At 44.7% G+C, this 25,706-nt stretch overlaps 1 protein-coding gene across 13 annotated transcripts in view; it reads right to left on the bottom strand.

The window, feature by feature from the left end:
* Window positions 1-25,706, bottom strand: part of DOCK7 (dedicator of cytokinesis 7) — a 348,282-nt gene that overhangs the window by 6,443 nt on the left and 316,133 nt on the right. For 4 of the 13 annotated variants that reach the window (XM_049807269.1, XM_049807274.1, XM_049807275.1 and 1 more), the window contains 17 exons: window positions 21,602-21,771; window positions 20,612-20,766; window positions 19,516-19,698; window positions 18,909-19,044; window positions 17,615-17,711; window positions 17,147-17,164; window positions 15,120-15,216; window positions 14,069-14,203; window positions 13,221-13,373; window positions 11,884-12,042; window positions 11,515-11,615; window positions 10,386-10,578; window positions 9,678-9,821; window positions 8,564-8,695; window positions 7,523-7,537; window positions 1,996-2,121; window positions 539-628 (listed from right to left, as the gene is read on the bottom strand). In XM_049807269.1, coding sequence (XP_049663226.1) covers window positions 539-628; window positions 1,996-2,121; window positions 7,523-7,537; window positions 8,564-8,695; window positions 9,678-9,821; window positions 10,386-10,578; window positions 11,515-11,615; window positions 11,884-12,042; window positions 13,221-13,373; window positions 14,069-14,203; window positions 15,120-15,216; window positions 17,147-17,164; window positions 17,615-17,711; window positions 18,909-19,044; window positions 19,516-19,698; window positions 20,612-20,766; window positions 21,602-21,771 — 2,104 coding nt within the window. Of the gene's footprint in view, window positions 1-538; window positions 629-1,995; window positions 2,131-7,522; window positions 7,538-8,563; window positions 8,696-9,677; window positions 9,822-10,385; window positions 10,579-11,514; window positions 11,616-11,883; window positions 12,043-13,220; window positions 13,374-14,068; window positions 14,204-15,119; window positions 15,217-17,146; window positions 17,165-17,614; window positions 17,712-18,908; window positions 19,045-19,515; window positions 19,699-20,611; window positions 20,767-21,601; window positions 21,772-25,706 lie in introns of all 13 variants that reach the window. The other 9 variants (XM_049807272.1, XM_049807280.1, XM_049807276.1 and 6 more) reach the window with 4 other exon arrangements.

The following is a 25,706-nucleotide window of genomic DNA, read 5'->3' as shown; positions in this document are numbered from 1 at the left end:
AGGGGTGCTGGGAGCTGCTCAGCAGTTTCTGGACAGGATAAAATGCAGCTCACTGCCCCCCTCCTCTCGTGCTCTTCACATGAAGCGTCTCCTTCCTTTCCTTGCAGATAATGCCCTGTCCTAAGCCACAGTCCTGTTTCCTAGGCACGCTCCTGTTATTTTTGCTATGCTTAAAGGACATGGCACGAGAGTGACAAAATGCTGCAGCTGCACAAAAGCCAGAGGCCAGCGAATGGCAAGCTCCCTTCCTTCCCTGCACTCAGCGGAGACTACAGCGAAAGGCAAATGCAGCCTGGGCCCCTGCTGTCCTTTCGTCTCCTGCCTTCCCACCAACCACTACAAGGGCAGGGAACGAAATGGCTAATTCTGCGTTCCTTTGCTGGGATGGTTTTCCCCAGCTCTCATCCCAAGCAGTCACAAGACGCTCTGTTCGTGGATTTCACGGCCTACTTGGCATAATTCAGGGCAGGATTTGTCCCATTACGTTTGCATACATTCAGGGTCTGTTCTACTTCTAAACCTGTATTTGGGTTCTTACCTTGTTAGGATCTAGTTTACATTTGTCCACAGGGTTTGAGTCCTTAATCACTTCAAGCACATCTTCACCAAACCGTTCTCCGTAAAATCCCTACAATCAAGAGCAAATGTGTTGAAAGAAAATGTCAAACGCAGCCATGAGAGATGGGGGTTGGAAAGACAAAGGCATATTCAGGGGAGGCGAAGCTCCACATGCCTTCAACAGTAGCTGTGCCGGAGCTGAATGTGATCTGCTGAACCTAGGAGAATTAAATCAGTCGCATTCCAGGGGCAACAGGAAAAAACAAGCCTAACACCCTGGAAGGCAGGAGAACTCGGGAGCCTTCCAACTGCACGCACACATGCTGCGTGGTTCTGAACAAGCCATTTGAGCTCGCTGTGTGTCTGTGAGCTCAACTGAAAACTGGGGTCAATACGAGATCTGCCTGGAAATCAGGTGCCGCATCAGAGCATGGCTTTGCTGGGCTGGGTGAATGGCCAGGTTCTGAACTCAGTTTCATGCGCTTAAACCTCAAACAACGCTGCTGCTTCCAGCGCAACGTGACAGCAGCTAAATTGTTGTGAGCAACAACGTGACATCAGATCTGTTCTAGCAAATAAAATAGGGCCAGGTCTGCCCTCTGGGCCCTACGAACAAGTAGCGTGGCACGGCCCAGACCCATGCTGCTGAACGCTCTTCCTCTCCCGCTGGGGACGGCCTCGTACATGCACAGATGAGAACAGTCTCTGACCCATGCTGTTCCCCAGACTGCGTTAAGACATCGTCTAGACACAGGTTAGTTGGCGCAAAACCAGGCCAGGCTAACGGTTACACAGTACAGATGATCACTGGGTGGTACCCGGAGCTGCACCCAAGCCCCAGTTAGATGAATCAAGAGTTGCCTTTGCTTGTTCACGGCTGAAACAAACTTCAGACCTGTGATGTCCCACCTCAGGGGCTCTGAAATTCAGCCACCCTACAGGGTTCAATCTCCAGGAGTAGAGGAACACAATGTGAAGGCAACAAAACGACAGCAAAATGCAATACTGTCTGAAAGTCAGATCCTGGAAGACACGTCAACCTTTTTTCAAGCCCATATTCTCACCAGACGGCCGAAGAGAAACGCAAACGCAGGACGGTGCGCTACAAATTCTCGAATGATCTTGCTGCAAGATCGGGGAAAACCTGTGGGACTCCTCTCCCTCCATTCCTCCCACCTCCTGCAGCGGTGGCACCAGCAAGAGGACAGGAGACCTCAGGCCACTGCACGGGGCTCCGCAAACCGTTTTGCCAAGTGGCTTGTTTCTCTAAGCTCAGCCTTGCGTCAGTCTCCAAGGGGCACAGCGCTGGTTTTGCCCAACGATTTTCATTTCCGCCGCTTCCTGTAATTTGGTAACGCGGCCCTCCAAAAACCGATGCAACAATAGTTAAAACTGCAACTCACAGACAGAATTTGAGCTCAGCCACAATCATCTCACCTCGAGCCTATGGGAAATTTCAGCTAACTTTGTTATCGCGGGTTCCTTGTAAACAAACTCTTGCTCATCCAGGTCTCCAAATTTAGTTCCATAAAAACCGACCCGGAAGTAGGTGCCAAACATCCTCTTTCCATCCTAGGTTTGGAGAAACAAAAGGTTATTTCAGTGTGGAGACATGCATACCCCCGAGCACGGCTGCAGGCAGACTCCTGAATTTATGCAAAATAAAAAAGAAATTAAGAAACGAGGAAAAAAAAATAGAAAGAAAGAAGGGAAAGAAAAAACACACCTGGAACTCAGCATGAATGCGTTTAGCAGCAAACACCGCAATGAAATTATAAACTAACATGGAATTATATGGATCAGTTAGGACCATGAGCCCAACCCTGCAATGACTCTTCCCACCCCAGGAGGAGTCTGGGGGTGTTGGATGTCTCTGAGGAACAGCCAAAGGCAAGTCCCTTCATTTGGGTAATTATTTCAGGCTCTCCAAATCCTGTGCGGACACCCCTTAGCCTGGTCCGTAGCCTGGAGGCACAGGGAGGTCCAGCTGCTGACAGCCTGCAGCACGCAGGGAGGATATTGCACACAGACACCCCTGAAAATCACCCACGCCGGAGCCCCCGTAACCCACTCTCAAGTAATTGCAGGATTGGGCCGAAGTCATTGTCTGGTTCACTCACACACACACGCAGGTGCTTTTTAAATAGCATGTCAACTGGAAGGCGTTACGTTCTCTTCTAGTAACTAATGTCTAGTAAAGAGGGCCAAAGTCACTCCTGGTGAAAGCAGATGCAATCCACTGTATCATGTACCTGCTTCCATTTGAGCCAGTGGTGAATTTGGCCCAGAAATGCAACAAAAGTAGAGAAACAAGAAAGATTTTTGCTGGAAAAGTAACGAAGAAAATCTGATTGAGAGAGAGAGAAGAAAAACACTTTAAAAATAAATCAGACCTTTGATTTTTGTTAAAAAAAAAACTCACGCTGCATGCACAAACCAGAATGCCTTTCAGCAAGAAACTCTAAAATGTTCACCTTTACTCTCGTGAGAAAGTGTGATGTAGTATATAATGCTCAATGTTTCTGAATCTGGGCAAGTGTTTGGTTTCAAACAGCACGTACAGATGTCCTGGCTGCCGTGTATGATATTTTATTTTTTTTTTTTAGTATTTTGCTATGGCAAAACTGATCTCTTGTGGTGATGGTGAACATGATCCATGGAAGGCAAAGAGAATAAATAAGCCAAACTAAAATAAATAAGGAAAAAACCCTCAGGCAAACTCCAGAGATTGGAAAAAGCACGGTCACAGCAAGCCACCACCTTCTCGCGGCCTGGAGGAAACTCTGGGCTGTCACGCCGGAGCTGCCCGGCACGGCTTGGCTCCTCTCGCCTGAGGCACAGCCAGGAGGACACGGCGTTGCTTTTTTGGGGCGAGGGCTGCTGCTCGCCCCAAGTACCTTCAGTGGGGCAAAGCTCACCGATGCCCAGCTCTGAAGTGGAAGTGAAGCCTGAAGCGACCACAGCCAGCAGCAGCCTTGCTTAATACACGCAGGCCACATCTTGGCTTTACTATGGGACATCGCCAGGTACGAATTCATCGGCTCTGCTCTGGCAAGAGTATGGACACATGCTCCAATTTAAGGAAACAGAGTCGCACCGAGAGTTGCTCATATGCTTAACGTGGGGCAGGCGGCTCCTTGGACCCCTGCTCTAGCCCGTCCCTCGGAGCATCCCTCCTCCAGAGAGGGACTTTTATCCAGCTCCACCTGCCAGCGTAGACGACAGGGTTTCGTCACACCACAGCCATCCCCAGAAGCACCTCCCAGTGTGCGACCCCATTCTGCAAAGCTCTTCTGTTTTATTGGAAGTACCATCTGGCAACATCTGGTTGCTATTTCCCTGGACTCCCTGTCTTTCTTCAGTGCCCGTCCCCCCGGACCCATACAGGAATGAGCAGTCTACTGAACCCTTAATTTACTCATCGCTGCCTTTTCAAAGCCGCAGTTTTGGACAATATTACCCATCCTAAAATCCCTCAACGCCCAGCATTTCCAGCTTGCTGTGCCGGTTTTTTTTTCAACTCAAGGTAGCAAGAAGTCTCCCGAACAGGACCTGCCATACGAAACAGCTCCCCAAACCTTACACGGGGCCTGGGCACGCTCCACGTGGAAGCTGGTGGGATCCTGCCCTAACCCACGGACACGGGGCCGGCCCCAGCGATGGAGGGGACGCTGCTGCTCTTCTAATTCACGTGCTTTTTCCTACGTACTCAGCGAGTGACTTTCACAGTATGAAGCACGTGCAGAACCTGGTTCCTACAAGGTGAGTATCTGCCATGTGGACACCTGCCCAGACAGCTATTCGTTACAGGCAGCGTTCATTTATGTTGCTGTAAAAATAACGACGAGGGAGGAAGAAAATGCTGTCTGTTGATCAGCATAAATTAACAAGGAGTTCTGGTGGCATTTACTAAATGCCGAAAATAAGAGTAATGGGGCATTGGGAAGTCCCAGGAGTGGTAGCAGCAGGGAAGCCCGGTGAGATTCAGTGCCCCCGTGTGAAGGCAGCTCCCAACTTAGGCACTCCTTTCATCGTCATGAAGACCAGCTGCACTGGCTTTTCCTGATAAATCCAGCCGCTGGAACTCAGTTATCGTAAGGATCCCAGGGAGAAGAGCTGGCAGCGAGGAGCGCTGGTTAGCCCATCATGCGACAGAAAGATCTCCCCACAAAGCCCTGGATCCATCAGCCATGAATTATATGTAACCCGTACTGGAGAATCTGTACCTGGGAGCAAAGGGATGGAAATGAACTTCTTCTGGAGAGCAAACGCCTACGGGCCATTCCATACCTCACACACACATTCAGTAGCTGCCAGGCCCCTGAGATTGGGAGAGTTCAGTTTCATGCCTGGCGTTAAGAATATGGGATGGCTCTGTACTAGGATTTTTGAAATTTAGCCAATACCAAAGTCTATCTAATCATAGTACTGAAAACAAACCAAATAACTTAAAAATACTCCATGGTCTTGTTTCTGAAAAGAGCTAAAAATGCAGATATGAGGGAGAAATTATTAAAAGCATTTTATCTCCTATTATTTTATGAAAAATAATAGGTCTTTGGGAGGAGAAGAGAATGAAGGTGAACACTGAATAGCCATTACAGAACTGGCAGAGCAGATAACAGCCACCATGATTTATGAAGGTTCATGATTTGTTATTATGCATGGTAAATACCTTTCAAAATTGCTGGGAATAAAGTTTTAGAGTTATCTCTTGCACGCACACAAAAAGCTTTGCCAACAAGATTTGAAAAAAATCAGACACAAGAGTGATCATCTGCTTTCTTCACCGAGACCAACACAGCAGCAGCTGCCTGAAGACAGAGTCAGCCTGAGGTATGTAGGAATAAAACTAACTCCTTCAATACACACTGTGCAGAATGCAAAATCCAATCATCTTTACCCAACTGATCACTGTTATTTTCTTGCTCAATTTTAAACCAAGGTCCTTTGCAGTGTTGCCAACTATTACAAGTCTTCCAATATTGATTTTTTGAGAGTACCAGCTCCTGGAGTCCTGCTATTCGATGGCAACCTCACCCTGCATACTCTCAAAAATGCTTTAAAAGGCATTTTTGAGTTCTCATGGCATAGCATGAAAAGATTTTCCCTAACAACTTTCCTAACTGGAAAGTAAACAAAAAGAATTAATTCAACATTTATTCAATAAACAAACACACAAGCAGAAAAACCCACCACTTGGTATGTTTAAGCAGATCTCAGAAATTCATTGGTGCCAGATTCAGGCTACGTCAGTGCTTGTAGTTGGCAATACTACTTCCCTTGTGACATGGGGGGGCAGGTCCCGCTGTTGGCATAGCTCTTTGGCAAAATGAAATTGGGGTTTCCACAGTGTAAAATAAAAAAACAAAAAGGGGGGCGGGGAGGGGGGGGGGGAGAGAGAGAGGGAGGGGAAAAAAAATTCCACAAGTAGGAACTTACCACAACAGACAATAGTAAGAGTGGGGAGGAGGGTCAGCAACCAGGGCGACAGAGGAGAAAACAGAAAGTATTTAATTAGGGAAATTCCAAAAAACAAACAAGCAGCAAATTGGCAGCAAATAAACTTTAAAATAAAAAAGGGTGAGCATCAATTAAAGTATTTAAAATAAGGAAAAAGGGCAAAACATGCAACAAATCTGAAAGCTACAAAGCACAAAGATCAGAAAAAGTGGCAATGAAGGAGCACGATGACAGACGAGAACTGAAACCATGGGTGTCTTTTACCATGCAGTAAAACATGACTGAGTGATGTTAGAATCATAACCAATGACAGGATTTTCTTCAGGGGTCGATTTAGGGGCAGACTAATCAAAATAGATGCTCACAGGCCTTCACATTTGTTGGCTATTGAACACAGATCATTTACACCCCTACAACATGTACTCTGGATCGCTGTGCTGCCTCCTCTGCTGGGACTTTTCACAGGAACAAGTGAACGATTTACAGGGCCAGCCCTTAAGTGTCAGTGTTTACTTTTAAGCTACTGGATTTCATTTTTTCCTAGGCTGGAATTAAAACTGATGTTCAGACACCAGCAGCCCAAGTTACTTATGTCACACAACGCCCAAGAAATTCGGTCTTGGCCCCAGTTCAAGTGTGGGCTTCAATGCTCTCCTGTGGTGGAAACCTGGAGTGAGATGGCCCATACTGAGTTGCCTGACTCACAAAAAAAGCGGAGATAAACTGGACAGCTGATGTCTAAGCAAATAATGTAACATCATATTCACTAAGCATTTAAAATGTCTTCTGAGACTTCTCGACGCTCGTGTACCCACTGTGTTGACTGGACTAGGGCCTGAGTTATCAAACTGGCTGTGCTGTGTGCGACTGCAGATGAAGCTGACTGCTTTGTCTATTTTTAATCCAAATGTGTGGTTCTCACAGTGTATGTTGTAGAAATGTGAGCAAACAGCCTCTACAAAAATGAAAGCAGCAAAACTGACTCCAGTTAACACGACCAAGCTATTTTACTGCCAGATAAACAGCTACATAACATATTGATTGTTCTTAAACGAACAGAACGAAGCAGCCTATTCTCTGAGATATGGTCTGCACATGCAGTAAACCAGTTTTGTGTTTCAGTACCTCTGAGCATTATTGCTTAAATCGACCCCTGTGGGTGGGGTGAAAATATGGCATGAAGGGATGATATTCCGTGTCAATGCTGATGAAAAGAAATATAAACAAATTATAAAAACAAACTAGTGATGATACAGTGGCTCATTCACCAAAGAACCTCATTAGTGGAGCACATCAGCATCCATGCACTACCTACAGCTTCTTATGAAGAATTTCCTACTACAACCACAATCGGTTTATTGGTATTTCTTTGGTTAATGAATTGTTTTAACAGCAGACAGCAACAGAAATACCCACAACTAGCACATGTGGGCAAGCGTTGGCGTGAGTCATCTGAAAAAATCTATTAGTGTTCTTTACTAACTAAAATGGAGTTACCTACCTCCCAGCCAGTACTCTGTGTAATAAAAAGTAAAAAGCGCATGTCACAGAAACCAAAAAAAAGTTTCAAAGGCCAAAACATGACCATCAACGTAAGGTATCATAAACCTGAAATGGTTTCAATGATTATAAGTCATCATGCACCCAAAATGGCCATCTCTGGCCCAGAAGGACACTCAATGATCGTCCTCTATCAGTTCATTTAACCTCAGGAATCTGGCAGTGCCAGAACACAGAGAAAACCACCAGACCCTCAGCTGGATCCTACGAAATCCATGTGCTAATCAACATCTACGGAGGAGCTGATGGCAGCATAAGGGTAACTGCACCAACAGACAAACAACGTACCCAGCAGCCCATGACCAGAAAGCTGACCGGGGCGGGGGGATCGGAGCAGCACTGGCATGTACTGGAGGAGGGTCTGCCGGGTCCTTGCCTGCCCTGACAGAAAGGCACGCACCCAGCAGGCCTCTCCTAGAAGATAACACGGGCTTCTTGAGAGTTGCCAAGTGCACTCGTCTCCTGCTTAGCTGAGGTCTGTCGAGCTTTGTGAGGGTCGGTAACTTCTGACGTCTCTCATCAAATACTCAGCACGTAAGCTGGTGGGTTTTGCACCATCTAAGCTTCGCAAGGTTCTATCAATAAGTTATCCACCACATGAGCAGACAAATAAAACCCCAACATTTTTGAATGTTACCTTACCGGGCTAAAGGCAAGATGCAGTGGTTTTTCCCAGCATGCAAAACACAGTTTAAAATAAGATTTGAAAGGATAAACTGCCAGATGATTGGAATTTTTAACTCTTAGATATTTCTGAAGTTACAGTGAAACTTGGTACGTGATGTTCTCTCATGTTTCTCATGTTAAATGTCCAGAGAGAAAAAAATCCTGTTAGTAATCCTTGCATTTACTATGGGTCACCATTTGGCAAGTCTCATGTAATCTGATTAGAATAAGTTTTTCCTCCATAGGTAGTTTTTATTTCCTGAGCATTTGAAGTTTCTTCACAATTCACATTGCAGCTGAAAATTCAAATCATTACCTGGTGAACAATCTTGCTGAATGCTTCCTGGAGTTTACCATGAATAGTAGATAGCTTCTTGGCATCTCTATTAGCTTCATGAATAGGAATAAGGACTTTGTAAACCTCATTAACTGCTTCATACATGCCAGCCTACAAAAATAAGGTCCATCAGATTGCTCCATCAATTCAACAGTAAGAATAATACATACTCTCAGCATTTAAATTATAAAACTGCAAAATGAAAAGGTGGCTTAGATACCATTGTGATGTAATCAGCATTTTTTCTTAACATATACCCATGCATGAATGGAGTAAAATCCTCAGTTACCCTTGAAATCAAGAGCCTAATGCATTACACATTGCTACTAGAAATAAGATTATTAACAGAATCAAAACTAGGATATTTTGGATGGATATATGCACAAGAGCACAACAAGCTAAATAGGATCCTGACCAAATCTATGGGAATTAAATATGGAAGCTTAAGTGCACAGTACAGCTCATTCTGTTTAGCACATCTTCAACCTAAGCAACTTCTGCATCCAATTTTGGCACTCCATGAGATGGGCTTTGTGAAGTTTCCCTAGGATGTCTCTAATGGAGGGCATCCAGCCCATCGCAGGCAGAGACACTGCACGGCATGGCTCAGCCAGCCCACAGCAGGGGTTCTAGGTCTTTGCCCTGGAGTTATTGCTGCTTGTACTTAAATGCACTGAATGATATTTCATGTTGTGTTGTGGGAAATAATTCACTTGCTTTCCTTGGTTTCTGATGGATACACTACTACTAGCTCATTAACACTGCTCACACAAAGTGCTCGGCCCACTCTTTTGGAAGAGGAGGAAAAACATTACGGCCTTTCTTTGCTATTGTGAACTCCCAAATGTGCAGTGTTGAAGCGAAAGACACTTGGAAACACACAAAAGCCTCTTGGTCCCAGGTCCCGTTCTTTGCACAGTTTACTCCAGAGGGCAAACAGGGCTGTCTTGAACAACTAAAACTCCAAATGCTCCATGCAAATTAAGCTGCTATAATAGCATTATACAGGCTAATAGAGAAAACATTTTCCTTCATATTGCCCAGCAGTGTAAGACTGCTGAAGAAGATAGGTAAAGAAATTAAAGTCTTCTACCATGGAGAAAGATGCTGCAGCCTGTTCCAGCAATCCCACCAGACCAGCTTCTGTGAAATACTTTCCAGAACAGATACCTTCTTCATCTGGTGACACAACATCATCAGAAACTGCTGACTCTTCCAAAACGTTGGAAGATATGTTCTAAGGAGATATAATGTAGATCAAATATTTTTACTCAGTTTAAACAACATTCAACACTTGCAATACTTTGAAAGCCAGCTGATTTTCAGTCAAATCCTAAAATTTTAAAGAGGCAGCTTTCACGTGCATTTTATTTAATTTCCTTCTGAATGAGCACAGTACTTCAGCAACTGGACTGGACGACCTATACATTCAAAGCGAAGTATGTGCTTGTTTGCTCTGCTCAGTATTGTCCTGCTTAACCTTACTAGTCACAGGAGCCACTTTCATCAACTGCACCCATGACACGCTGGCTAAATCAAAGAGGTTAAAACCCCATGACTTAAATGGAGAAATGAGAAGAACTGGATTCATTGAGACCACGGATGTAAAGACTTAGGGGAACCAAGACAGCGTTCAAGCATAGTCAAAATTTTCAGAAGTTGCTGTAATGCATTCTCCCCAAAACAAACTGAGTAAGTGCAGTACAAACATGTAGGCACAGTAACACCTGGCACGTGGAGAGACTGTATCTCAGCAGCAGATGACAAAACCCAAAAGTACATTACAGAGGATAATTCCCACCTGAAATGTAACACACCCTACAGGGAGGTATTTTCGGTCTTCCAGCATGCTTAGATATTCAGCCACCAAGGCTGCAGAGTGGACCAGGCACTGGGCTGATTCAGCATGATTGCTCCTCTCGGAGTGTTTTCCAGCCATGTTCTGCAGCCACGTCAAACGCAGGTCAGGGGAATTCTGATAGCCCTTTGCAATCCTAATTGAAAAGAAACCGTCTGTGATTAATATTTAGTTACTTCTACTTAAATAGTAACCACCCTCAGTGCTAGGCTATCCAGAAATACATGAGATAAGAAGCTATACAGATGGAAAGTTACCCTATAATACTTTCGAAATTTCTGAGCCAGTTAGAGGCAGGCAAGCAACTGCAGCTACCCCCAATGGCACAATGCTTTTATGGGTGACTGCTGAAGCTCTTGACCAAAGCTCCTATTTCACTTGGAGACTGGCAGTAAGCCAAAGGTGTGGGACAATCAGAGCAGACCTGCCTGGTCGCTTATGACAAAATCTCTGCCACCTTCTGAGAAGCCTTCAGTACCATTTGTGCAGACCACACCATGCAATTTGGTAGTCGGGATGTTAACACGGCTCTGGTATATCTTTTGCATATGGAGACCATCATATGTACCATCACCAAAAAGCCTTTTCTGCAAGCAGGTCCTGGAAGATCCTTAACTTTTCCCTGATGTAAGCAGGGAGAGTTCTTTACTCAGGTGGAGGAGGAGATTGTTAGAGACTGCTGGGGAATGCAAACTACTTTTATCCAAGATAAGCTACATAAATGCCAAACAAAACCGCATTCAAACACAACAGACAGGTACATATTGGTCCATGAGCACTGAGGCCTGGAACTGCTCCAAAAACAAGCTCTATAAGGGCTCAGATGTGCAACATCTGAGTCCAAAACCAAACAGCAAGAAGCTGTGCTGTTTTGAGGTGAAATGTGAATCATGGCAAGCGGTTTAAAACAGGATTAAGTTCAAAGTAAAATAACTGCTAATAAAAACAAGCACTCAAAGTTCACAGCAATACGATACCTCACGCCCTAAATACAGGAGGTATTAAGTTGTTCAAACACCATGTGGAGCACTGACATCTACTGTCCTTACAGTGCAATGGTTACAAACTCTACCTGTACATTAGGTCAATCAGCATTTCTGGATCTTCCTGGTGCTCCTTCATTTTAACCGTGTCAGAGAGGATCATATGGAGGTTGAACACCAGATCCTGGACCTGTAAAAAACACACTGCTGTAATGAACTGGGAATGGGAATCAAGCTAACCACTGATATGTTAGGACCACAGTCGCTCTGAACCTTTGTGTGTTTGCACCTTGTTGTCAGAATTAATCGAGGACCTGGGTTTTATGTACTAAGGTGATTTTTAAAAAAATAAATAGTACCTCCTTCAGGGAATGCATGCAAATTCCAGCTCTAGATGAAGGTTTAAGCACAGCCTGTTCATGAACTACACATTACTTCTCTTGTAGTGTTTCTTTTACCTGATCAGGAAATGTTGTCTCCCTAAGTTCCAGATCTTCTTCAGCATATGTCAAAATAGTCTTCAGGGAACGTCGCAAAAATTCTTCATTGAAGTTCTGCGACGTCCCCACCAGGGATGAGAGAGACATGGTCACCTGCATTTTCACTCTGGCAAAGTTCTGCAAGAGATATTGTTACGGCATTTCAACAGCCTGGAGATACTGCAACGGTCTGCTGCAACATCAGTGCTCTGGTCATTGTACCCTCCTCCTGAAAGATACCTGATACAAAAAAGAAAACTCAAGTTTTGGAGAAAGAGCTGTCTCAGAGCAGTGATTACAGTAAACCTCTGGTGCTGCTGAACTTCATAACCTGATGACAGCATTATTTAGTTCCAGGTGAAGATTCTCCTGCAGAAGTTTTAGTTTTTTCTCCTTCTGCATGTTCTCCTCTCACATACCCTGAAGAGGACGATGCTCAACCCCCTCCTGTGATACAGCTTTCATTCCAGACAGTTGCTTTTGGTTTGGTCTAGCCTAAAAACTGGAGTCACTGTTAACTCACTGCTATCAATCCACTAATAGGCCCTGGGCCCAGAACCAGCGGGTGCCTCCAGTTCTGCTACTCACTGCGGGGAGACTGTAACCAAAACAGTGTAAACAAAGATGTCTGGAGGAGCACTTTGTGATACATAGCTACATGTATGCCTGCAAAATACCAGCTGTTAGAGTTAAGATGAGAATTTTCTTGACAATTTAAAGTGGGTCAAGCTAAGATGTAATTAGAGGTAATGATCTGAATGAAAACAAAATCCCAGCATTGCTAACTCACCTCCCCTAACACAGCCCTTTCAGAAAGGGCACACATATTAGCTGTGGCACAGAAAGGGCTGTGCGGCTATTTCTGCTCTCACCTAGAGGTGTGTGAAAACAAAGCAGAGGGGAGTTCCTCCAAACAGCCTCTCAAGTGCAAACTGTCCAATCTGAAGAGTAGGCAAACCTTCCAAACTGACAGGTTTGGAAGCTGGTGGACGTTCCAGGCAGGGCTCTGCATCTCTCTACAAACCAACATGAGAGGCAGCTTGCCTGCAAAGATAATCTGGGCATACAGCTCGGACTCTGACACTGGAGACTGGACGCTCCTGCTATGCACCGACGAGCACTGCGAGGTACTGCAAGATCAGGAGCTTAGCAAAATCATGCCACTGCTGCGTGCCTCTCTTCCCTTTGCATGTCATGCTCATTTCGATGGTGAGCCCTCCAACAGCCTTTCTCCCACAGGAATTCACAGAGCTCCATCCAGCAGTCCCCAACCAGTTTACACGTAATAACCTAATGAAGTGCAGCAGGATACTCACGTTCCCAATCTCAAAGTTTTGCCTCATCAGAAGGTAAAGAGAGGCACTCGCATGCGACCGTATCGTGCTGATACTGCTGCTACAGTGTCTCAGGAGCCTCAGGCACAGATCTGCACACTGCTCAGTCTCTTCTTCAAAGAGCAGCTCAGGGAACTGGGAAAACAGCACATGAGAAAATTAGTGCTTGGACAGACAGGAACGAGCACTCAGACAAAAAAACAGGGCAACCCTCAGCAATGAGCATACACTGGCATTAGAGGAAGTTTGTTTTGTGGGGAATGATGCTAATTTGAATCACTTCACTTTTACAGTAAGGCAAAGAAGACTCGCTGGCAGCACTGGAAGAGAACTCATTTTACCTACCCCCACAACTTGCTCCTACATCTACACCCTTAGACCGATTTACATCAGTTCCAAAAGCTCAGGCTTAAAACACTGAGTTTTTCCCAGTACACCTACAGAAACTGGGAAATTGTTTCAATTATGGGCCCAGTAAAACAAATCAATTTTAATTGAGGCTCATACAGCTTAAATTCCACCTGTGTTTTGTGCTCCGAACTTGCTAGGAGCCTCTGACCACCTGCCGCCAGCGAGCAGGAACCCACACCACATTGAGGGTCTGTGAACTGTACCGTGGCATGCAGCTGTCAAACCCAAAGTGCGTAAATACAGGTACTGATCGTGAAAACCAGTCAGGTTTTATCAACCCCCAGACCACACTTCCTGCATATCAATACTGCACAAAATAGTAAATGCTTGGTGAAGTGACCCCAATGCAAAGGAAGAAAACAGTCCCACCCTCCCTCAGCGTTGCTCAGAATGTAGTATAACATCTGCAGAGAATTCACCTTTGAAACCAAAGCCCTCTGTGTGGCGAAGCAGTGTTGGAGATAAAGTGCACTTTGGTTGCAGGCCATGCTGTGCAGAAGCACTTTCAGCACCCCACCGAGGATACTCTCTTTGGACTCCGTCACAGAAACAGTCTGCAGTCAAAAGTAAACCAAGAGTTGCATGAGCAAAAATTAACCTCCTCTGTGTGTTTTCATGTGTGCGAGAGAGAGAGAGAGAGAAAAGAGAGAGAGATAACAACTCTGCTTTGGCATGGAGAAATTACCCACTTAGCTGGGCCTGCAAAACTGTCACATCGCTGAATCAACCCTCAACCCCCAGGTACTGAAAACCTGACCCATGCGCGAATGCTGGTGGAACGATGATGCTTTCTACCCACTGAGGCTCTGACTTTTGGGGACCTTGTTCTACTAGAGGAAAAGTCTGTAGCTGGCTTCTAGGTGCATTATTCAGGTGCAAGGTGCAGCCCTTGGGGTTCCTGGGTCTCTGTGGCTCAGAGGTGGATCTGGTAAGCCTGTTACCGCCTGCTTCCAGTCCGTGCCCAGGTTTCATTTGTACAGAAAGCAGGGGACAAAACTGCCATGTGTCCTCGCTCACCCGTGGGGAGTGAGGAAATAGCTGGGCTGTGCACACAAACCACGGAGCCTAGAAGATTTCCTGCACCGTGTAAAGTAAGTACAGGTACAAGAGGCTGACCTGGAACCTAATGACTTGAGGCAGATTTAGAAAGAACTAGAGGAATTGGTTAGAAAAGATCAGGACTTGGAAATTTTTACAGTTCATTGCTGGGTTTTAGAACAACCACTTCTTATACTACAAAAAGGGAACAACTTTCAAAAGGACTGAAGGAAGTTACTACAGCGTAAAACCAGATTGTTACGGGCTGAGGATTAGGAGAGGCATTACCACCCTCCCCACTCCAGCAGGGGAGTCGAACAGTTCTGACAGCATTCAGGCAGTTAAGTGCAGCAGGAAGGTTTTGTTTAACAAACTGCTGCCCGGCCAGGTGGTCGTAATGCTATTACATCTCTATTTTCTTATCATCCTTACCTGTACAACTATCTCTAGCGTATCCAAAATAATCAGATTGGCTTCCGTTGCAAGATTTCCATCGATAAGCGCCTCATGTTCTATCTCCGCCCTCGATCTAATCAGAGAAAAGAAAGCAATAAAAATTACTTTCTGTTTAAGAAGTAGACCTACATATTTTCCAGTCAAAAATATGTTCTCATTAGCAGGAAACTCCCAGTTACAATTCGTATATTTACTACTGGACAACACTACAAGGATATTTCAACGCATCCATTAAGAGGACAGGAAGAAAGACTTGGTTTTTTTACATATACAAACTTACACAGGATTTACGTTCATCATGCTAGGAGAGATCACACTACTTCCTGACACTTGTTACTCTCCCAGGAACACAACAACAGTTTAGAATCAAAGTCCAACTCAAAACCGGTTTAGTAGCATCGTTAGGCATGCAACAGCACAACCAGGAACAGAACATATGGGTTTATGTTATAGGCTATGGACACAAGGTGGTGCTACACGAGCTAGTATATCTGCACCGTTGATCCTGGCAGCTAGACTGGTTGTAGCTGAGGGTGCAATCTTTGTCCCTTCAAGCGACATTACATTACAGTTCTTGAAGAATATCTGCCTCTCCAAGAAAAACGACAAAATTTTGCTGTTATATGCCAGGCACTTACTTTCCTGGAAAGTCTTACAAAGTTCAAACACCTACTCACGCCGGTGGCCCCAGGAATTCAGCAGCAACCACCTCATTTCACTGGCACGAGCTGCATTTGGCAAAGATCCAGTGGTATATTTAACGAGCCCAGCTATGGCCTGCCCTACCACAGGTGCCATCTCCGACAGACTCACGCCAAGGCAAATCACAGCAGGAGCGTGACCCATGGGAACTGACAAAATCCAAGCAAAATACACAACAAAGTGGATGGCAGCCGAGTCTGCTCTGGGACCTGTATTGCAGCAACCCTCCCCTGCCACGCTGCTTCCTCTGGGAGCTGGGTCATACGCTCATTATCTACTCTTCAGGCTCCAGAATATGAAGGCTTGGGGCCTGGCCCTATATAAAAGAATACCATCTGCATAAAATAGTACCACCTGCAATTAGCTGTGCACAATTCTCTGCGTGAAAAGTCTTGCTTATTAGGTTTCAAAGGGCCAGACTTTACCTACGGACACAGGACACACTTGCAGTGCCATAGGAGTGGAGTGTGATGGACCCAGGTCACAGTGAGCAAGTACGGGTTAAAAAGCAGGTTTGTAGAGTTATCCAAGTGGATTATTTTGTGGGGTGAGATACCATTCTTTGGCCATCAAGGCATTCCACAGCTGTTTAACATGTACACGAGGTCCTTCTGGGAAGGAAGGGGCTCAGACCCAGTGCCAGCAGTGAACTGATAAATTCTTCGGGCCAAATTTTAATCTGGTGTAACTCTGTCCAGAGCTCTGGAGTTGTACAATGGTGGAATTTAAATCTACATTACTTCATTAGCAGGTTGAAACACACCGGTCATTTGGCTTTCCCAGTGCCTCAACAGGGCTGGACTCTCGGACAAAAAGCCACTATTTGACATAACAAGAGATTACATGCTTGCGTTGGACAAAGCAATTAGCAGCTGTGAAGATGTACTTTCTACTCCAGGAAGCATCAATGTCTTCAAGGGTAAAATTTGGCCTGATCTCCATCTGGGCTCTGAGGACCCCACTCCTCAGTTTCTTCAGAGCTTCACTTGGGCCGAGATTGCTTTCCTAGGATTAGGAACAATTCTTTTGCTGGGAGGATGCAGACTGCAGGTTGCAATTTGAGGAAACAGAAAACGTGCACAGCGAAGCTCAAACACAACTCCTGAGCCCTCTGGATTAAACCACACCAAAAGAGGGAATTTTAAAGGAAACAGGTCAAATAAGCAAAAAGAGCTCATTCCAATCAGTTGCACACACACACTGAAAACTTCTGCCAAGCATCACAAACAATGCTGTGATGATTGAGTCTGCAGATGTACAAAATGGCAATTTATAAGAACTGCACACCAATGCTACAGTACCTGGCTGGTTTGTGGCTTCTAAAAGCACAGCACATGTGGAAAAACAATCAAAGTGATGGATTAGGACAGGAAAGGAAAGCGAGCTTTGACAACTCCAGAATGCTCTTATGGAATAAAGGAAATATGACATGAGATATATATGCTATCTGTGAAAACTGTTAATGGATCTTCTCTCTAAATTACAGCTTACTACAGGATTTTAAGAAGGTAATGGATCGTATCAGTCTCTTTAAATGTCACTTTAAAATCTACGAAAACAAGAGACAGTGGAAAAGCAAAGAGTTAAAGATAGGGCAGCGTTGGACTAAAAGCTATTTGCACACTGCCAGCCCTGTTCCAGCTGAGGGCCCAAACCTCCTTGGATGAGAGCTAAGTGGCCTGCTGCCATTGACCTTCTATGGGGAGAGAGACCCTGCGTTCTCACAGGCACTGTCACATTGTTAATGTAGAAGGATAAGGCAGAGTTACTTGTCAAGCTTTTCTGTGTTTTGACGCCAGTGAGTCATATCCTTTCTCCATCTCAAATTCTCTTGACTTCCAAATGCGCTCCCAGAAGGACTTCTCTCTGCAGGATAATATCAAAACAATAGCAGTCATCTAATGCCAGGTTTTTTTCACGGGTAGCAACTCTAGATTTGTTGACAAGTGACAGGTGACAGTAAACTATGACTTCTTAGAGCCCAAGGCTGTGGCACTCACCCAAGATATCTACCCGGCCCCTAACATTGTCACTGCTGAGTGGCACGAGAGGCAACTTCACTTTGCAGCGGTTTTGTATGCAAGAGAGCAATGAGCAACGCAGACCACTTTGTGTGTTGCCACACGCCAGCTCACTATAGAGCTAACAGAGAGAGGCAGCTGAGATACTCCAATCAGGGAGGTAGCTATCAGGGCTGGCAAGAGAAGGACCTTCCTTGGGCTACATAAGGACCCTGGGTGTCGCAATCCTCAGCGGCCTGATATTGCTGTCCTCAACAGGCACACGGTCATGTTCTCAGGGTGGTGCCAAGACCCTCTTTCCTACCTCACAGTCTTTCATGTCTTTATTCTCGCTGCTGGGAAGACAGGGGAATTTCAAGTAATAAAGGCAATCGGGCCAGATTAAGAAAAAAAAAAATACGAAGGTCCCCATCTCTCTGAAGTGATTCATTAATTATGGCTCTAAAATATTTATTCAACTTAGCCTACAATTACTGTTTCGCATGTACCAGGATGCCTGTGGCAGAGCAGGAGACAAAACCACAGCTCTGATCCTTGTCTTAACCCCTGGGCCATCCTTCCTCCCAAACAACATAAACAGCAAAAATCATCAGAACGTGCTTTTACCCAAACTACTAGCTATTTCAATCCTCATTAAGTTAGCAGAAATATCCAGGCATTTTCAGAGCTATCAAAGCAACATCAGGTGGTTTGTTTTCCACGCTAATCCTTGCACAGGACGTACTAGAAGGTGGCTCTGAAAGATGCTACACTAGAAGAAGTTCAGGCAAGAACACCCCTTAAATGAGACGTGATCACATGTACATAAAAAGCAATCAAGTAACAAACAAACTGCCTGTAGATGGAACTTGGGGAAAGTGTAGAGATTCTGCAGACCCAGTGAAGCATGCTGCAAACTGCAGACAGCTTTTTCCGGGGGCCTCTTTGTCTGAAGATCTTGATGGGTAATATCCCACACCACAGATGGGTGCAAGTTAATTGTTGGGGATGGGAGTAGCAGTTTTTGGAAAAAGGGGACAGCACAGAAGACTTCTTTACTTACCTAGCTGTCCTCTGCTTCTTCGGACCATTTCCTGCCTTGCCCCTATGCTTCCCAAAATAGCTTCTTCAAGTTTGGCTCTCATGTCTTTCGACTTCTTGAACGTCAGACTGTTCATTCTTTCAAATACTTTCTTGCCCTGCAAGTTTCAATTGAGACCACAAGGGAAGATTCTTTCAGTCTGGGATATTTTCTAAGCATTAACAACTCAAAATATCTTTCCTGTCTAAAGACATACAGCAAGAAAGGAATACAGGTTTAGTTGCTAGCTGGATAATCTACCCAGACTCCAGCATCACTACAGAAACCTCTCTTCTTGTTGATAGTAAGCAAAACGACGAAGAGCTATCCCCTTTCCCTGCAGCAGTTCCCAGATGAGCGGCAAGCAGCACAAACTTCTTAAGAAGAACAAGGCACAGACACTTGCATGGCTGAAAAGTAAACATGGAAAAAGGCTAGAGGTTGTACAGAGACATGCTTAGCCTTGGGATTTTGAATACAGCAAACACTTAGGAGAGAGCCTTTCTGCAGTCATGTAAAGGATGGGAGCGTAAAGTTCCTCAGCAAGCCCTAGAAGGAACTTCAGGAGGTTTAAACGACATAGCAGTACCTTGTATTCAAAGCAGGATACGCAAAGATAAAGCAAATCCAGCAGGCGATTGAGCTGCAACACTGACAGGTCTGTGAACCATTTCTGCAAGACGCTTTCATCCGCGTTCTTGAGCACCCACAAGAGACAGATCAGAAGGCTGCGGCTGGACTCTGTTGAGAAGGTGGAGTGCTGCCTGCCACTCTAAAACAGACAGGTCAGTACATTTGCCACACTGTATTTCATGTCCAAACACTTCAATCATCACTATAAGGATCTGCACCAGCTACCGCCCCAGCCTAAATGATTACCAAACAGGAACAGAAGGAGAATAGACATTTTTTACTAACAACCAGGAGACACATATTTCTCTTTCTCAACCCAACAGCTCAGTGGAGCCCACAGACAGTCAGGCCACAAGAGTGAAGCAGCAGTTTGAACCAAAATAATCACATTATATGAATGAGTTTCTGTTCAGGCAGCAAACACCCACTTCCCTCAAGATGCCTTTAATAACCTCCAGCAGGTTAACAGCTGAGCAGAGGGGGTCCATTCGTTATCTCACGTATGTATCAGTGTCTCAATTTGAGTGCATGTAAAACCCAGCAAAAGGGGGTCTTGATGCAGGAGTAAAGGGAGGAGGAGGGAGAAATGGAAGGGCCTGCCTGCTACTGGAATCAGGAGGATTCCCTCCCTGTGCAGAGAACAGGGGAAATGGCCCATTTATGTCTTCAGCTAGGTGGGATTTAGATGCGGTAGCAATTTTTGCGTAGGGCTTACAGCTCATAATGACCATTGGACTTCATAGAGCTTTTATCAGATTGTTTCAGAAAAAGGGAATCTTTATCAGAAAAGAGAATTCTTCCATTTTCTGAGGTTTGTTGATTTTTAACCCTCCTTAGCATTTTCTTATACCTTCTCCAAGACGTGCACAACAACATGCAAGTGTGATTTGTTCCCCCTTGTCTTTCACCCTCTGCCTCCCTGTGTAACACCCAGCTGCAAACTGATATGAGTCCCTATCACTCACTGATCAGCCCCACAAGACCTGCACGCGTAAATATTTGCTTATTGACACAGACTGAGAGTCAAGGAATAGGGAGAGATGGCTTTGTACCGATGAGGTGAGTAGAAAACTGCTGGGCCGGGTGAGCTGAGGGACCGATGTTCCTGCGATGGCCATGGCAACTGTCTGGCTTATCATGCTTCCACCCTCGCTTTCGTAATCATCTACAGCAACGCAGCTTGGTCTCCCTCGCTGATTGTGACTCTCTGCCGAGAAACACGTGCATCTAGTCAATCCCCAAATTCAAAGTTTCTCTCCCCAGCCTCCCTCCGCAGTGCTAGTTTCATTGAACTGTCTGGGAATGCAAAAATGAAAATCATCACACTCATGGGGTCCTGCAAATAAACAGGAATATTATTTGAGGTCATACAAAGCAAAGAAAACAACAATTTTCCAATGCAACCTACACAACCTCAGTATCTAGAACCCTTCTGAAAATAGACCTTTTGTCCCTTTGAATACTTCACTCCAAATCCCTACTTGCAGCTTTATTGTGTCATTAAACTCAAAGGATGTAGAACACAACTCCAAATTCCAAACTATTCCAGATTGGACTCCCTGCCCTGATTTGAAATAACCCACCTCTGCTGCTTTTCAGGACGCTTTGCAAAGCACCCCTGAAACGAACTGCTGACAGAGCACATACTAAGAAGAAGAAGAAGAGGAAATCTGCTTATCCTTTGGAATTGTTATGGGAATTGTATGGCATGTGGGGTGACTTTTTAAAGCAGGTCAGAAACACAGAGGGAGGCTGGCTATGCAAATACAGTAGCCAGCCAGATGTAAACTAAAATGCATTGCTAGTTTTTCGCTTCATGCAAACAAGTGGGCAAATGCAGCTTTTGAGTGTTAACAGTCACTGAAGATACATTTGTCAAGTGCAGTTTAGGAAATGGATGTGAAAACATGTCAAAGCTATAATTCAGAAATAGAAACAAACTCATCCAACAATAAAGGGTTTTGTAGTTCAATTTTAGAACCCAAACACTCAAGTCTTGTGAGCAGATGAACGTTTATTCAAAGCACAGTATAAAAAAATACCTGTGAAGTCATAAAGCTGAGGCACGGTCTCCATGATCACGCCAATCAGAGGTAGATACAGCATTGCCACCCGGGCCTTTACCTGTGGGTCAGCGTACCGTGGATCCGAGTCGTGACTGGACAGTAAATTGTGTACCATATTGATGACCTTCTTATGCAATCCAAATAAACTGTTAAAAGACAGTTGGGTCATGCAGATTAGTTAATATCTTCAAAGCAAACTACACTTTGTAACTAAAGGGTTTCAAAAAAAGAAAAAAAATCCTGGTTTTTATTTTTAACTTCACATAAACTGCCATTACACATGTTTTTTGATCTCCCATGTATTTTACAAATGGCTGGCTTTTCACTGTGCCATATAAAATGTACAAAAATATCTTGTGGAGGTGCACACCCAATATAATGTGAACACTCCCACATTTTCCATACAAAAACAAAGCCCCAGCTACTGCTATGCTGAAGTATCGAGTCTACTAAAGACCACTAGGAGAACTTAGGGAATATGGAAAACAGGGAGAGAAACTTGAGAGGACAGTGGGTTTAGCGAAACTATTCATTGTGGGTTTTTTTGTTTCTATTTAACACCATTTACAGAAAGAAAAGCCCTCCTAAGACAGAAGATTGCTTGTATGAAATGATCAGGAAGTTTCTGCTTCAGTTCCCTGACCCCCCATGCAGTTATTCAACCAAACCAGTAGATTACAGATCCATAATTCTGAATAAAAAGTGTCCAAAAAATGGAGGGGTAGAAGGAAAAAGAGCAAAAAATGGCCTTCCTCATTATTAAGATGCAAACGATGGCAAGGCCCAAGCACCAGCCCCTTTTGCAGGCCACCCTGCGTGAGCCTACTCGGTGCTCATGCCTTAAAACCACAAACTCCCCTGAATCTCTCAAGAACTCGCTCTGCTCCTTTCGATTCCCTCAGCCACCACACAGAGGCAAAACTCTCTCAGAGCAAATAGCAGGTATCTCTGTAGCTATTTGCTTCTGTAGGCAAACCAGGCCAAGAAGACAACTTTACCCCATGCATGAAGCAGCCAAGGAAGCTCATACATTATGCATTAGCAAAACATAAGCTTCAGTGTTCAGACCTGAGGTATTAAAACAAGTGCGGAATTTCAGGCAGTATCCACTTTACCTGAAAAGTAGAGTTGAGTTCTGGTTAAAAGAGACGAGAGGCTTTGAGTGGATTGTTGGGGGTTTAAAACGATTAAAAAGACACCAGTACAGGTTAGGAGGACATTAGCTAGTTGTAGCTACACGTCTTTCCTGCCATAATGAGATCCTACAATTGCTTGTTTGTGTAATTAGTGAGACCCTTAACAACTAGGAAGGAAAGGCTTCTTTAAGTGACTGGTTCCTTCATATTAAGGTTAAAGAAAAGTCTTTGTATGATTTTGAAGAAGTGGCACCTAAGTCGTTTTTCTAACAGTTCAAGGGAAACTATCCTGCAGGCCACAGAACTGCATATAGGGAAAACACATCCAAATAAAGCAGCGTAATTCAAACCTAGGGCTACATGGATTTCTTTTTCACTTTTCCAGAACAGAGCAGGAACAGTGGTGGATTGATCCATAGGGAAGAGGAAGAAATATGGTCCCCTAACCTTTCTGGCTGATAAAGCAATGAACTGATCTTGCCGCCCTCCCACCGTCCCCTCTGTTATCTCAGCCCTGGCCTGAATTTCTGTCAACACCGCACACTTTTGGGAAACTAACTTTTGTCACTGAATACTGAGGGCCAAATTCCGATTTTCTCACTTCTGTCCTGTAACATCAGTCGAAGCGGGCAACACGGGCACCACGAAACAAGCAATATGAGTTCCTGTACTGTTACTGTACAGGACCTAGCACAGAGAGATCTCTCTACTGCACCAGCGTACCGCAGTCATTTCTGTCCAACTCAATCCAAAGAGTTCTTATAAATGGGTGAGCTAAAATTTAACATATTTTGCTAATGGAACAAAAAGAGCAAGGACAGAACACATGTAAGGCTCTGTATCACCTGTCAAGACCTAAGGCAAAGCTCTAACACAATCAGCAACTAAATGGACGTACCTCTCCATTCCTGCTGCAGGACAGGATAATGCAACTGGGAACAATTCTGAGCTTTTTCTAAAATGGCAGCCCAAATATTTTAATGGCAGGCATGTCTGAATGCTCTACTAATAACCTGCTAATGATACCATATGACCCTTAAAAGTCTTCACAGGCAAGGGAAGAGAAAATCTGAACAGACTGGTTTACTTTAGATGGTGGATCTACCAGGGCAAATGCAGGTTGAAGCCTGAGAACAGCTAATAAGGTGCAAACTGCAAGTCATTCAGGAAAACCATAAAAACCAAAGGTATTACTGGTTGTCCTGGTTTCAGCTGGGATAGAGTTAATTGTCTTCCTAGTAGCTGGTACAGTGCTGTGTTTTTGAGTTTGGTATGAGAAGAATGTTGATAACACACTGATGTTTTCAGTTGTTGCTAATGTTTAGACTAAAGTCAAAGATTTTTCAGCTTCTCATGCCCAGCCAGCGAGAAGGCTGGAGGGGCACAAGTTGGGAGGGAACACAGCCAGGACAGCTGACCCAAACTGGCCAAGGGGTATTCCATACCGTGTGATGTCATGCCCAGTATATAAACTGGGGGGAGTGGGGCCGGGGATAATCGCCGCTTGGGGACTAACTGGGCATCAGTCAGCGGGTTGTGAGCAATTGCATTGTGCATCACTTGTATATTCCAATCCTTTTATTATTACTGTTGTCATTTTATTATTGTTATCATTATCATTCTTAGCTGCTTCTTTTCTGTTCTATTAAACTGTTCTTATCCCAACCCACGAGTTTTACTTTTTTTTCTGATTCTCTCCTCCATCCCACTGGAGGGGGGGGGGGGGGGAAGTGAGTGAGCGGCTGCGTGGCACTTAGTTGCTGGCTGGGGTTAAACCATGACACTAGTATACATCTCCACCAAAATTCAGCAGCTTTGATCAAAATGCATCTCTGGAGCTGAACTGGTATCAGGGGGCTTTTTCTGCCTAGACAAGGTTTGAGAGAAGAGCTGTCTCCCCAGTGGACACCAGCGAGATCATGCTGATAGCTCCTTTGTGCAGCTGGGCAGAGATTACTGTCCTGGTCCAAGCTTAAGTGCTGAGAACAGCAAGGTGAGAGAGCTCAAGAGGCAGGCAGGTGAGAACAGAAAGTTTGTGAAGAACGGGGGCAAATACGGTCAGAGACAGGACCTGATTTCTAACCAGTGAGCAGGATGTTCCTATGCTACAAAAAGGATTTCTGAAGACAGTGTATGTGGGTAAGGATTTGCTGCTTTTTCCATTTCAGGCCAAACAAATGGGACTGCAGTGTGTTATGTACATATACGAGGAAATATTCTAATTTATGGCATCACTTTCTTCTCCAACAGGAAACAGAATGAATGTTTAACTCCTGAGACCGCTTGGTAAAGGGGCAGAATTAACCATGAATCATCAGCATTTGTCGACTCGGCTGATATTCCTGAGTCCACCTTGAGAAAAATGCCTGCGAGAGAACTTAGGACTGTGGAAGCAATCAATAATTTCCATTGAAACCCATTTTAAAGAGGCAACGCAGAATGCAGCCCTAAATAACGCAAGTAACAGACTGGATGTCAGGACTACATGCTACACTCCTACTTCAGAAAATTATTTGCTGCACAAGCCAGGCAAGTCACCGACAAACTCTGCATGCTTGACTCTAGCTGTCTATTTATGTAACCTGCAGGGGCCTCATCAATGCATAATTTACCTTTAAAAAGAGCCGGGAGGACCACAGGCAAAATACATTGTAACATTTAAAAGCACCAGCAACAGAGACTTCCTAAATGTTGAAAATTATTTTCTTGTTACAATTGAGAAAAGCTATTTTCCTCTTAGAGCTCCAGCAGTGCCCCTGCGGCAGCTGGGGGCTCCAGCAGGAACCTTTTTCCCTTCTTCTCAGCTGGAAAAATGTGATTGAAATCATGTTTACAGAGTCAGGCCTAAGGAAGTAAGAAATATGACAGGTAGGGAGAAAGAAGAGGATTCTTAAAGAACTGGTTTCTTATATTCTCAGCTCACAAATTTACATCAATTCTGGCCA

The sequence above is a fragment of the Accipiter gentilis genome, chromosome 8, assembly GCF_929443795.1.
Source record: "Accipiter gentilis chromosome 8, bAccGen1.1, whole genome shotgun sequence".
In the NCBI taxonomy this organism is placed as follows: domain Eukaryota; kingdom Metazoa; phylum Chordata; class Aves; order Accipitriformes; family Accipitridae; genus Astur; species Astur gentilis.
Note: the sequence above shows the minus strand (reverse complement) of the source record. Positions and strands in the feature narration are given on the sequence as shown.